Genomic DNA, 14287 nt, shown 5'->3' with positions numbered 1-14287 from the left:
AGCTATTGGAATTTTTGCTCGCTGTTGTTTCTTGCCGAGGTGAGACTCAATGTGTTGGGAATGTGCGTAACGTAAGCATCACGCGTGTTGTTGAGTTCGACTTCCTCTCAGAGAACCTCGATAGTGGATGTTTAACTTGTGCTTACTCACTTTGATTTTCATTTAATCACTTTGTTTATTACATTGTGTCCTAAATGTGATATCTCGATATAAATTCTGTAAAAACGGATTTTTTAATACTTTCCTCCCCCTTTTCGCATACATTCTATTTTGAAACTCGCCCCAGTCCTCTCTCAAAAATCGGAGAAAATGCATTTGGTGCGCACTTTCTGCAGCTCTACCGCAAAAACGAGTACGGTGACCCCCATTTTTTATTTCATGATTTTAATAAGGACAGTGCTTCCTTTCGATGAGAAAAAAATTGGCACAAATCTATGTTCAGTTTTTTGGCAATTTTACTAAATTGTACGGATTGAGCCATCACGGGTCGAAAAGCGCGGGTCCAATTTAATTCTACTTTGGAGCGTAAAGTAAAAACAAGAGCATTAAAAGGCATTTTTCTGGTACGTAAGTGGATAAACAATACATTAAAGTCAAATTCTGTGTGATGCCACATGCATCATCGAAAAAATCTCTCCTTTTTGTCTAGTTTTGGGCTGCCTGCGGTTTTTGTAAAAGGGTCCTAAATAGCCGTATTTGTCAGCATTGTGACGTCAAAATGAGCACGGTGACCCCCACTTTTTATTACTTTTTTATCATCTTCTTGACTTGTTACATCAGTGTACCAAGTTTCAGCTACAATCTATGTTAGGTTCTTTTACTATGGAATCACCTTAAAGGGCGTTATAGTGCAAGGGCCAAACACAGGAAGAGAAACGGACTTATCAAAATCAAACATGGCATGCTATTGTTTCTTTTTTAAAGTAGTGAAACTGTATAAACCCATAGAAATATGTCATCATTTAAACAGGGTACAATGTCTACAATTAGCACATGATTGTGACAATTTAAATACACAATGCGCAGATAACCAAAGTCCGTAAAGTACTGTTGATGATATATAAGAGTATGTGACTTGGGACACAAAAAGTGTCTGTTGTCCACAGTAACTGGTGTCCCTACTAAGTGGGTTGATTAGGGCAAATATATGAGCTTATATGAGCTTTCGCCAGGACAAAAGAAATTGTCTGTTATATATGAGTGTGCGTATGAAGCAGATGTTCGTAAAGTGGGGTTCCACTTTATCTGTTTAGGAGCATGAATGTCTGTAAGTTACCAAGGAAAAACAGGACTGGGATTTGGTTATCCTTAGCATGACAACGGCAGATGAAATACCTCAGGACATAAGGGGGAATGCAAGGGCTTAGTTATACATATACTTTAATGTGGAAAAGTTGATGCACATTCAAGCAGTGAAGCCCTTATTGCAGATGAAGCAAGCAGCTCTTCTAGAATGACAGCCCATTAGTGAGAGACTAAAAGCAGAAAGGTTTGCAATGTCCTTACCGACAAGGCAGGATAACTGGTAAAAACAACTGCAACAAGCAGTATCCAAAGTCAAGTAAAACTTTTCCAAGCGTAATTAAAAAAGTGTGGCCATAGTTTTAGAGTCTGAAACAAAAGCTACACTTGTAAATTACACTTGTAAAGTTCAACTTAATTGACCCCCAAATGTTTTTAAGAAATGGAGATTACTTGGATCAAATGGAGATGCAAAGTTTTCCAGGCCAACTGAATGTGCAAGCAAAGAGTCGACAATCAAAGTTAAAAAGGTCAAGAGGTGTGCTAGAAGAAAAACAAGAGCTTTTGTGGAGGGGGCCACAGAGATATTTTTACAGTGTGAATTAAACAAGGCATAGTGAGACTCCAGTTTGTCTCACTGGAGAGGTCCAACAAAAAATATGTTTGTCTGGGTGTGTTCTCGAAGAAAATCAGGCCAGAATTGAGAGTGACTTAGCAAGTCTAATGTTATTTTTGTTTGTTTGACTGTATTCGTAAACTTTACAAACACTATGCCTACCTTTTTTTAAAAAAAAGTACAGAATGTAAGAGGTAACAGCTTTGCTTATACATGCCCGCAGATTTTGTTAAATGTTCAAGCTGACACAAACCATTATTTCAGGCTGCCCCATGCAAGTAGTATACATTATTTAAATAATCAGCAATGCTTTCCAAAGCACTATCATGGCTTGAGTTTTTGACAATAAATGGATGTGCCAGTGAACTCTAATGGATGAAAATTTACATTGAACATTTAGAAACCTATGAGTTGAAGGAAGTGCTTTTAAAGTTTAATGCAATGATCAAAATGCCAAAAAGCATATCTTTCATGGACATGCAAATACTTGAGAAGTAGCCTTCACCCTTGTTTTGACACTTGCAAATTTGTGATGTGCTTGCTGTTAATTAAGCTAAAACTGTACTTCAGCAAAACCACTGTTGTCCTATTTGGCCACTGTAATTTGTTAAATTCATGAAAACTTCCACTCATGAATCTTAGGCATTATTTTGTGATTGTACGCAGAGTTCTGTAATACATACGATGTTGATAACTGCGCACATTAAAGAGGGGCTGGCCTTTTTATGGAGAAACTTGCCACTAGTGATTTACATGGTAAAAACCCAGAATATTTGGTTCTTTTTACAGTGGTTTGTTCATTCACAATCTCAATAAAACTGTAAATTGTACAGATAGTTGTTAAATCTTTTAAAGTCAAACACTACGAAAAGTTTATAAACTCAGAAATTCCATTTAAATAGTGCAATGGTGAGAAACTCAAGAAAATTTCCTAAAAGACACTTAAAATTACAAAAAATCCAAAGCCTGTTTTCTTTAGTCTGTGATGTAATGCTACGCAAAACTAGTTGGTTTTATGCCAGACATGAGAAGTCAACATGCTTTCAAACAACACTGATGACAAAAGGAACAAATTAAATATAAAACACTTTTGCTAATAATCCTCAATCCTGAATTACAGATGTTCCACATTATACTACAAAATTCCCAACTTCTCAACCCAGCTCAGTAATGTACATGTAAAAATTAATAGACAGCAAGAAGCTCAAACAAGACTCGCTCTCTTGCATTTACAGGATGGTGTTATAACAACACTACCAGCAAAACAAAGCACAAGTCAATTGGGAGCTAGTATCGTATCATGGTAAAAAGCACGTCAACATACCTAATCTCTCAATTTCATCTGTTAAAAGATCTTCCATGTCTTCTTCTTCTGCAAGATCCAGGGGCAATTCCCCCTCATTATTGACAGCTGCAACATCTGCTCCATTGTCAAGTAAATATCTGAAGAAGAAGAAAAAAATTAGCATGTTGAAGATGGTTCTAAAGGGTTTTGTGTCTGGGCATGTGTATTCATAGAGCCCTGATGCAGGGTTCATATTCTTTTGAGCTCATCAAACTCCATAACTTTTTCAACTTTTCCATGGTCCTGTCACTTTCAAAATTTTTCAAAACTTTCCCTGCTTCAGGGTAATTTTTGACCTAACTTAGTTCACAGACACCAACTCTGGTGTTCACCAAAATGCCTGCCGTTCATACTGTTTAACTACACTACTTGTATGTGTCACTATCTCACAGCCTCCGCCTTGACAACTGCAGTAACTAATCTACAGCAAACATAGCCTTAAGTTTCCATGACCTTCCAGTACTGACAATTAAATTCCATGACCTTCCAGGCCTGGAAATGACCCATTCAAACCCTGTGATGGCCATGAACAGAGCCCTACTAGCACTTAGGATGTCCAAAGTTACGAGGACTTTACAAATGTACATAGTACCAGTTGACTTTCGTAATCCCCAGTTCCCCCTCTTGGCTTTGTATTCCTTTACATGATGTCACCAGAAAATATCATACTGGAACAAGCCATGAATACAATACAATATTTTACAAGAACTCCTCTATATTTGGTCAGACTGAAAATCTTTGAATGGATTAAATTTCTTAGAAGACATTGACATCAAATTCAGGGAAATGAGCTGGCAGAAATGTCGTAACTGCCTCGCTTGTGAATTCATCATCTCTATGGCCAGGATTACTGACTTTTGTTGCAAAACAACATACCGGAACCTAAGTAAGTTTTTTTGCTTCAGATCGATCATACGTTGCTTTCAATGTTTTGTACATTGTTCGTCACCCTTTGAAAAACTAGTTTTCCATGAACCCCCCCTTCTCCTCGGAAATTACTGCCTTTGAACCCCCCCCCCCCCCCCCACCTAGGAATTTCCAATGATCTTCTGTGGCAGGGATATGGATGGATATTTTCTAGAACCACACATTCCAGTAAAAACCCTCACAAAAGACAGCATCAAGTAAAAAAGACCATATCATACCAGCGAACATTTACAATCATTTCCATATCAAATTGGCCTCCTACTGGACAAGAACAGGTAGTACACGTACATGCATACTGTGTTATTTTTCATCATATTGGATGTGGGATGAGAAGAATACAGAAAAAAAAATGCAAATCCAATAAGAAATCAAGCAGTCATCCCAGTTTGGAACTCGCCCCGGTTCAAGTTTTCTCACACCCACAAAGTGGATTGACTAGGAAAGGGTGTTGCTTTAATACAGAAAGGTTAGAAGTCATACTTGGTACAATCTCTTTCCAAAAGGCTACATGGTATTTTTGAGCAAGAATAACTGGCTTTATCATGCTTTATTAATCTCGCTGGAGTAAGCAGCGAGACTCATAATCTGCAAGTTGTTTTATTTTCTTCATATTTAGTACACAAAACAACAGCTGCAGTCCCAGGCATTCCTAGCAGTGACCATAAAAACTGGGGATAAGAATCGTCACGACTTTCATTGTATGCAAATGAGTTTCGTGATAAGCATGCGGTTTATTTTCTGCGACGATTGAAATGATGCACCATGTTCTATTGTTCCCATACATGCGGTAAAGCGCCGAAGGGACTGTGTTTGATACCTGCTGTCTCCCATTCTTTGTTTTATAAAGCATTTTTATGACAAGGAGGAATTTGATACTGATCATTCTTAGGGATATTTTAATATGCTCCCTTAGTTTAGTTTGCATTCGTGAGAATTGGCCGGTTCTGGGACTATTGTGATTTCTGTCCAAGATTAAGCATGCAATTACCATACTACCATAACAAAGATGAAATGTTTTGAATTTACACGAATTTGTGACATTTTAATTGAATGTTTACATAGTAAAAACGACAGATTCATGTTTGCATTTTCCCACATTGTGACTTTCAACAATTAATACTACAAACAATTAAAAAAATATTCATTACTAGTAGAACTCAATCAACACATAAAGCAATTATGAATGGACAGAAATAGCAAAGAAATTAATCTGGCCAAACTCAATTTGAACATTTCTGCCTGCAGCCGCCGAATCAACCTTACGTGCTACAGTGCACATGCAATATAGCAGTCACTACACGATGTGACTGCCTTGAAGAATGACGATTTTGTTTTGCAAGCACATGGTTTTTTTATGGACATTCCGTCCATTCTCACTTGTCGCGATGTTTCATTACATATGTTTTCCACAGATAACGCAAGGCAAACATATTGGCAATAGAAGGCAAAGGTGTTGAAAAAACCAAGGTACACAGAGTAATACAAAGTAAAGATTGTAAGTGATACAAACTATTGAATAATTCAAATTGTCTCTTGAGAAAATAATTGTCCTCATAGCAAATGACATTACGCATTTATGCTTCGCACCATAGGTACCCATCATTGCATTGCCCTTTTCTTAGTACAGACTATTCATTGCCAGTAAGCTCATGTCCTCCCAGAGGACTATTTTTTCTCTATTGCAGTTATGTAATTTCTCTTGATTTTGGTTTATTTATACACAACTCAATCATCACCAAGGAAGTGAAAAACTCTTAGCAAGGAAATCCTGTTTTGTGTAGAATAAATCACCTCCTCACTTGTCATCTATCTCCAAGCAAGCGAGACTTAAACGCTTTTAGAGCATTCTTGTTATTCAAAAAAACAATGGAAAACCATTGCTGTGGCTGCTTAATAAAAACTTAACAATGTGGATTTAGGGAGAAATTTAGTGGCCTCTTATTGTGTTATTGCCTCACAGTGCTCCAAGCTTAATTTTTTTTTAAGTCACCTTTGGGCAACTGTCGCCAGACAAAAAATACTGGTCACTAGAAAAAAGAACACTTTGTGTAAAAAACTTTGGCCTTGACGATTCCTGCCTTCATTCTAACTCCTCCTTTAAGAGTTTATTATTCATACTAAGATGAAGCCAAATTGCCATTGATAAGAATGCCAATGCTGCCATTCCAAGAAATTTAATTCATGTTCATCATAATAAAACTTAGTGGTACCCAAAACAAAAACAGATTTGTAGACTCCAGGGGACCTATAAAATTGCCATGGATACAGAAAAACCCTGCTTCACAGCCAACTGCTTTACTGTACTGACATCTTGTTGATACAGACAGTTTTCATCCCCTCTGAGGAAAACCCTTTCATAATAAACCTGCTTAATATAGGTCTACACTTGTTTATGCAGACAACAGATAGATTTTTCTTGTACACTTCTTTGTTAACTGCCTGCAGTAACAATCTTTACTTTTTCTCAAGGTAAAACAAACCTTCAGGTGTCAGTACAGTGCGCATCGATGTTAAAGGGACTGGTTCACGATAATGCGCATGCGCGCCATTTGTCTCTTCAGAATAAATTTGTCGGGTCAACACTTAATTCGAAATTGCCATTACCGGTACAATCATTGAAAATCCTTCGTTTTATTCGGACATCTGTCGCTTTGGCTGGTCTAGTTATACTTCAGTAGTGGTGATTAACGTGTGGTTGTGTCGTTTGACTGGTTACATTTTAAGAAGACGCAAAAAATAATGTTTTGATCATGGAGGTTCAGAAGGGCATCGTGGCCGTCCAGCAACAGGACGTTCTCAAGAGTCCCTGGAGATAGAGAAGCTTAGCCTATCGATCTGGTATGGTTCTAGGAGTACTGTGTGGCATACGAAAAGAATACACGACACTCGGAAAGTGGTTAAAGGCATGAGTTCGTTCAACTTTGATTTGATTCTTGACTCCGACCTGTAGTTATACCGCAACAGGCCGCGCGATCTTCACCGATCTGGTACACTTGAAATGTGTGCTACTCGATAACATTTGTTTTGCGGAACACTGACCTGATGCAACACGAATGAATTTGTTCATTTGCTGATAATCAATTGAAATTTTATCCTCAGTTAAGGATAATCTGTATACTCATACGTTGTGTGTTTTTGTCACCGGTCAGGCGCTATTTGTAGGTATTTCTGGGTTTATATAAGGCAAACTGAGAGAACAGTAATAAGATGTTTGTTTACAAATTTTGTTTGCCGATCGGTGACTGTTTTGTTAGCGTGTGTACGACCTCGTAAAAATACACGTTGGTAAATGTTTGTTTCAAAGCAGGACAGGGCTGTAAATCTTATTCTTATCGGCAGCAACATATATCTGAGGAGTAGCAAAGAACAAACTTGAATTATGGGGATAAATAAAATCAAACCAAATGCCCGGAAATACTCTCGCGTCGCGAACAATTAATTTGAATTTTGTAAATTTACTTGCGTGCATCTAACTTGCTTCCCATTGGTTGAAAAACAATCAGCTACTGTCAGAACTCACACATGCACATTATCGTGAACCAGTCCCTTTAATAGGCTGATTTAGCAACAGAAAGGAAACGTCAGTTGATGATGGCGCACGCAGATCAAACAACTGGCTTGACCAATGGCGGAGCAGCAAATTGGGCACAAGAAGTCGAGTTTAGTCCTTTCTGTGCACTTTCCCCTTGTCAAATGATGTTCCTATTCTGTTGTTAAATCAGCCTAATAGCACTAACTAGACAAGACATGACAATGACTAGACATCAATTCCTTCAGTTTCGGCAACAAATGAGTTCTGCCAAGTCTTGATTCAAAGTTGAGTCAAAGTGTAAATGAGAAACCTCTGAGTGTTTTTATGGACATAGTCCACAGAATAATATATAGCTTCTTGTGAGTTGAAGAGGTTTGTTTGAATGCACTGTTTTATTTCTTTCATATTTCTTTGTATTTTGTTCCAATAAAAGGTATAAATATTTATGAATTAATGAACATGACACCCCAAATAATACTTAGTATGAACAACCTTAAAAAATTAATACAGACACTGTCCACAGTCATCTCAGCGTCCAAGTTAATAAGGTTCATATTCAGTGTTATTGTACCTCAACACACTTACAGTGTACATGTAACTACATAGTTAACAGACTTCTGCACACAACATGAACATTCATAATAATTATGCAGCTGTAAGTACTGTATGGAGTTGCTGATGTAAGATAAACTTTAAGAATTTTAAGCAATGACCCTAGCCTTGCCTATTGTATCTAAGGATTATCCACTATTATATAGATTACAAGCCACTGGTCATTGCATACGAGGATGTCTGACTACCTTGACAACAGACAGTTATCAGATCAACAAAGACTGAAGAAATCCCCTTTGGATGATACCAGAGTGTGTGAGATAGCTTAACCTACAAAACAATGTGATTTTTCATTGAAAGCAATCTTTATAAAAAGAAACAAAAAACTACAAGAATCAGGGCCATGCTCTAGCAGAGCCTGTTGGCCCCTGGTGCCAAACTTTTGCTCTTGGGCAACTAGAAAATCTTATATTTTTCATACAAATAATAATAATAATAATAATAACAATAATAATCACCACCTGTAGATTTCACATTTCAAGAGTTTGTAGGAGTCCACTGTTGGTCATATATTCAGTTTAGGTCATGCCAGCTTATGCAACTGTACAGAAAATGAGGAATGACTGTTGCATAAGCTATAAAAAAACAAAATAAGAAGGAAAACTTCAACAAGACAATAATGATCTTTTCTACAGCAGATAAATGGCTACAACTGAGTTAAGAGATTTTTTTTCTCAAATTCCAAAAAATTTATTTTAGCCATCTATATTGTCATGAATGCAAAATTGGTAAACCTGCTTCCAAGTAAGTCTAAACTAAAAAGATATAATAATTTTATTTTCTCAAAAAGCAGTTCACATGTTTACAACTGTATGTTTACCAACAAAAAGGATAAGTATTAGGCAAAAAACAGAGAATAAATCCCCAAGAAGAGTGCAATTTGGTCAAATAAGCAGCTCGAAAGGCAGGAAGCCAATGACAAGCAAGTTAACTATGGTATTTCCTAGATCAACTAAAAACACATGGCTGATTAGGTGCATGTATTTAGGTCATCCAGTCTGTTTTTGGACAGCGATCAAAGCCACATTTAGTTCTGTCCATGACAAATATTTGTTTCTACAGCTCTGGTGCAAAATGTAGAGGTACAGTAAACACAATGAAACACAGCTTATCAAAATTTATAGGGAAAGACAATATGCTCTCATATACACAATTTCACTTTGGGAACATGCTGTTACAATCACAATTGGAATTCTGCCGAAAAAATATATCATAACCAAAATTACAATCAAGATTTCCTCTGTAAACTTCTTTGGAAAGATTGGCTAATAATATGACAATAGATTTGCCAAAGGAAACAGCTTAGTATTTGGTGTTTTTTGGCTCAGAAAGTCACTCATGCAAGAAGATTTTGCACACAGATAATCATTGACCATAAATAAAAGTTCAAGATGAACTCGAAGCTCTCGAGCAAAGTAATGGATCTGAGAAAAAATCAAAGACGATTCAAAAATTGACAACATGAATAACAGTAGTTTCAAGATCGGTATGATTTTGATGACCGTCAAGAAACCGATGATATGTACATCGTTTGGTACTTTCGAAGCAAGTCACGCTCCTAATATCTTGCAACATTCACTAAAAAATTGACACATTACTTGGTTAAAGTGAAACCTTCCCGATACACAACAATGCTTTTGAAGAGTATCAACACCCTGATCTCTTCAAACTACAAGCAAGAAAAAACTCAGACGCGAAAAATCATACCAAATTAACTTCAATGAATTTATGTCATATACCACTTCCAAACATTTCTTAAGGCATTCAAAACTGATACCGAACTCCGTTTGACAAATCGATTTAACAAAACATTTTCCTTCTTTACAATTACAGAAAAGTGCCCAATAATAATGGAACGTTCAAACTCTTGAATGTACAACGTGATCCGAGATACAGCGCTTCAATGGCATTTTACACAGCCTCGGTTATTTGATATAAAAATCTCCGATGGACAAGAGATTGCATTTTGATTAAAGAGTTGCCAACTTAATGGCCTTTTTTCCCTGCTAGAAAAACAAATTAACTACCTCATTTCGAGCAGAAAAAGCACCGAGGAAAAAGAGAAAAAGGTAACCCTATATAACAAACCCCTTAAAATTCACACATTGAAGAAGAAGCCTTTCAACATTGACTCCTGAGTTCCTTGCATGTTTTGAAACACGATCCAAACTGGCTACTATGGATCGAAATTTAGGTGAGTAAGAGTTAAATGTCTATGAAATGCCGCTTCTAGGGCGACTGTTTTAGCCAGCATAGTTCAAAATCAATGCAAGGCTGATTTGAGGAATGATTACAATAAAATGTGCAAAGCAAACATGAACTTACTGTGCTATTTCGACGCTGCCGCAACTAGCTGCAGCATGTAAAGCCGTCCAACCTTCATTGTCTCGTACGTCCATTCGAGCCCCATGATCAACCAAAAATTTAACAAGATCATAACTTTCGTCGATGCAAGCCTGTCGAACACAAACAATGGTTAAAAGCCTCCATTACTGGCAACAGATGTAAATATAGACGCTAGAAAGCATTAGTTTCTAAAATCATCCCAGCCGCTATACTAGCTTCGCTTCCAAACTGTTCTCTTGATGGTATAAGATTTCGAAAACTACAAGCAATGTTCCTTACAGAAAGGTTTTATTTCCCAATAATATACAGTAATGAAAATCCGAAAAGAAATGCTGAAAGCAAAGTTATAATTTAAGCTCAAAACCCGGCATAGATTTCCTTGTATCCATTGGCCGAGGCCTAAATAGTTCAAGGCGTTAACAAACAGTTGGTGAATTGCCTTGCTAAAGCAAAGCATCTACATCACTATTGATGGTAGCTTACTACCTAACTCTAGCCAGGTATCGCTTTAATGGAAGAGAGACCTCAAAGTTCAGCTTGACGAGGGCAAGCTCTATAATCGCTCCATGTTTTAAGGAGCGAGTGATTCGTTAATTAGGCTATTGTTTTGGGTTCTGGCTAGGACCCCAGACCTGGTCCACAAAACGCTCTCGCACAAACTGCTCTCGCTTCCAACACAATTTTACGATCTGCAGCAAGAATGCCAGATACCGTACCTGATGTAAGGCGGTAAGTCCATCGACATTTTGGTGATTTATATCAGCGCCTTTGGCCAGAAGTTTCTTCACCTCATCCACGTCACCGCTCGATACCGCTGAAAGGAACACAGTTCCGAGGGAGAATTGAATTTTAGTTTTCTTTCTTGACCTGTCCGCAGACTCTAGTGCTGTCTCGCTCTTAGTCCATCGTTTTAGGGATTCTTGACGCTTCTGTAAAGCGTTGCTTGCTCTGGATGCTTGGCCACCCGTAAAAGGGTCCGCCATCTTCCCATGACGTTACAGAGCGACCAGCCCGTGGACCGAGTATGAGACCACGTGACCAGCTCGTAGGCGCAACGAGAGCCAATGGCGACCCCTAGGAATTGTCAATAACGTTGCCACGCAACCGTGACGTCACTTTGAGAAGGAAAAAGATTTACGAAAGGCTTTTCCTTTTTCCATACAAAACGTGATGTAGGTCGGCGATTTGTTATCTTTGTAAGACAAATGTCATTATTATTTATTCCTTTGCCATAATAAATAGTGGCAATCTATCATTGAATCATACAAAATTTTAATATTCCTCCATGTTACGAAGAGCGTTATTCATCCAATTAAAATTAAACCTCTAAGTCTAGTTAGTAAAACAAATTCCACAAAATAAAAATACAAAGCAGACCAACGCTCGCGAACCCTGTTTTAACATTTCACGCGTTCTCTTTTCTTTCTGCCTTAAACTGGTATGTAAAACACGTTGCACCCAGAGAATTTTAACCGGAAAGCTGCATCACATTTCTCACTCCCCCTCGTTAATTTTTCTCCGCACATTTCAGCGGGAATTGCCCAGTATCTAGTCAATCCGCAAGCCCTTCAGGGTCAAGTGTATTGTTCTCCTTTTAAGGAAAGTGCTTAGTGTGTGAACAACATAACATAAGCCTGCTGCTTCTGTGAGCTCTCTGCGCTTGGAAGCGAGCTTTCAATGAAAATTAATGAGAAAATTATCCCTCTACTGCGGTTTACATTCTGCAAATGCCACAGCGAATGACTCGCGGTAGACATACTCCTATCAAAGTAGACGTTCTAGCAAATTCACAGCCCAGCTGAATTAGCCATTTCAAGGACAGAACATCTCCTCATCCGGGAACAGTCGTGACCACTACCGCCTTACAAGGTCGCGTTCCTGTAAGAGTAAATATTTTGGCGTGAAGGTTTGCAAGTTTGACAGCGCAAATATTCGTGTGTCGGTGACCCGTCTTTCTCGCAAAAAATGCTTGAAATGGCTAGCATAAAAACAGCTTCGTTTGCTGAAGTTATTGGTAGTGAATGAGGCACATTTTTGGAATCATTTAAATGCTTGTCAAGCTTAGGTCAGCGGACTTCTAGCCGAAGCAACCACGACGTCACAAACGGGAGTTTCCCTGGTAGCTCTTTGATTCGTGTTCTTTTTTAAAACAAATTTGGTTCCATGGTAAGATCACGGGGGGAATTTTTTTCCTCCTGACTGCAGGATCAAACAAGACCCAGTTACAAACTGCCTGCAGACCTCTTTTTGTGTAATACATTCTTTATTTCTTCTATTTGTTATTTAACAATTAATGAATGAGGCTGAGTATCTTATGAAAAATTATGGAGATCGAGGAGGGTGTTAAGCCCCGCGCAAACGGACGCAACATTGTTGGCCAACAACTCCCAACATTGTTGGATGTTACATGTTGCGTCCGTTTACACACCCACATTTCTTTTGTTCCTTGATCGCCGAAGCGTAGCACAACAATGTTGGATTCGTTTGCACAGCTCTTCCAACAATGTTGGGGCCACGCACGCCCATTACGCATGGTTTACAAAGACTTATGGGGTGCATCCTTCCCACGTTGCACTGCAGGTCCTAACATTGTTGGGAGTTGTTGCATCCGTTTGCACACCACTGCCAACACGAACCCTGAACTCCCAACATTGTCGGCGCAACAATGTTGGGAGTTGTTGCGTCCGTTTGCGCGCAGCTTAAGAGTATTTTAGAGGGTATATTCAGCTTATTCCTTATTTTAAATAAAAACTGCACACCTTTACATGTCTCCAAAGAGGATTCTGAAATTAAACTTGACTTATTTACCCAAGAGTACATAATACAGTTTTTTATATAGATTTTAGAAAATAAGAACCTGCTTCAAATTTTAGGCTTAACAGGTTCTTGTATAGAGTGGGCTTTAGCCTAACAGGTTTGTTTAAAAACCTGCGACTAAGAAGGCCAGGGCAGTTTTAGTCGCGGGTTTTTACTGTTCATTTTCCTCATTCTCTTCAACAATTAAGCGAAACTACCGTTTTCCATCTGCTAAGTAAACATTTTCAGTATTCAGTTGTAGTTCTTGGGAAACTTATTAGGACGTCGAAGATTAACAAATTTTCATTTTTTGCTGTCTTTAATGCCGAGAAAATGATTACAACATTCAGCAATATTAAACGAATCGAATGTTCGCATAACAAAACAGTTCATTGGAGGAGGAAACTCACCTATAACTAACCAATTCATTCTATCTACCAGGCTGGCAAACAGCCTTATCAGTTTGCCGTCTCAGTATCATTAACGATTATTCCAAGGAGCGTGTTACAATGGCACAAGCGAACAAAGTGCTTGTAGCGCCGACTTGGCTATAATCATCTTATACTACATAGAAAAACCCACAACTAACATGCGTTTTCCCATTAGCCTACACGGGTTGTTACATAAATGGTATAGCACAAATTTAGGATATTTAGGTTCTTAAATAGGTTCTTCTTCTCTGAAGGCAAAAATACATGTCTATAGCTAAGGGTATTTAGGGGTATCCAGCTCATTCCTTGCATGTTATCCGCATACCATTACATTGCAGTTGGAGGAACAAGACACGTCTCCAAAGAGGATCGATCCTGAAAGTTGACTTATCTTGTTTGCCCAAGTGTACAGACTTTTTAAATTGATTTTAGAAACTAAC

The 14287-nt window shown here is 38.1% G+C and overlaps 1 protein-coding gene across 2 annotated transcripts in view; it reads right to left on the bottom strand.

Annotated features, from left to right (window-relative positions):
* Window positions 1-11644, bottom strand: part of LOC140935890 (uncharacterized) — a 34627-nt gene extending 22983 nt beyond the window's left edge. For both annotated transcript variants that reach the window (XM_073385465.1, XM_073385466.1), the window contains exons 1-3: window positions 11337-11644; window positions 10600-10730; window positions 3183-3301 (exon numbers count right to left, since the gene is read on the bottom strand). In XM_073385465.1, the coding sequence (XP_073241566.1) occupies window positions 3183-3301; window positions 10600-10730; window positions 11337-11603 (517 nt within the window). In that variant the 5' untranslated portion in view covers window positions 11604-11644. The remainder of the gene's footprint in view (window positions 1-3182; window positions 3302-10599; window positions 10731-11336) is intronic.
* Window positions 11645-14287: the final 2643 nt, after the last annotated feature.

This window comes from Porites lutea, chromosome 4 (genome assembly GCF_958299795.1).
Source record: "Porites lutea chromosome 4, jaPorLute2.1, whole genome shotgun sequence".
Lineage (NCBI taxonomy): Eukaryota > Metazoa > Cnidaria > Anthozoa > Scleractinia > Poritidae > Porites > Porites lutea.
Note: the sequence above shows the minus strand (reverse complement) of the source record. Positions and strands in the feature narration are given on the sequence as shown.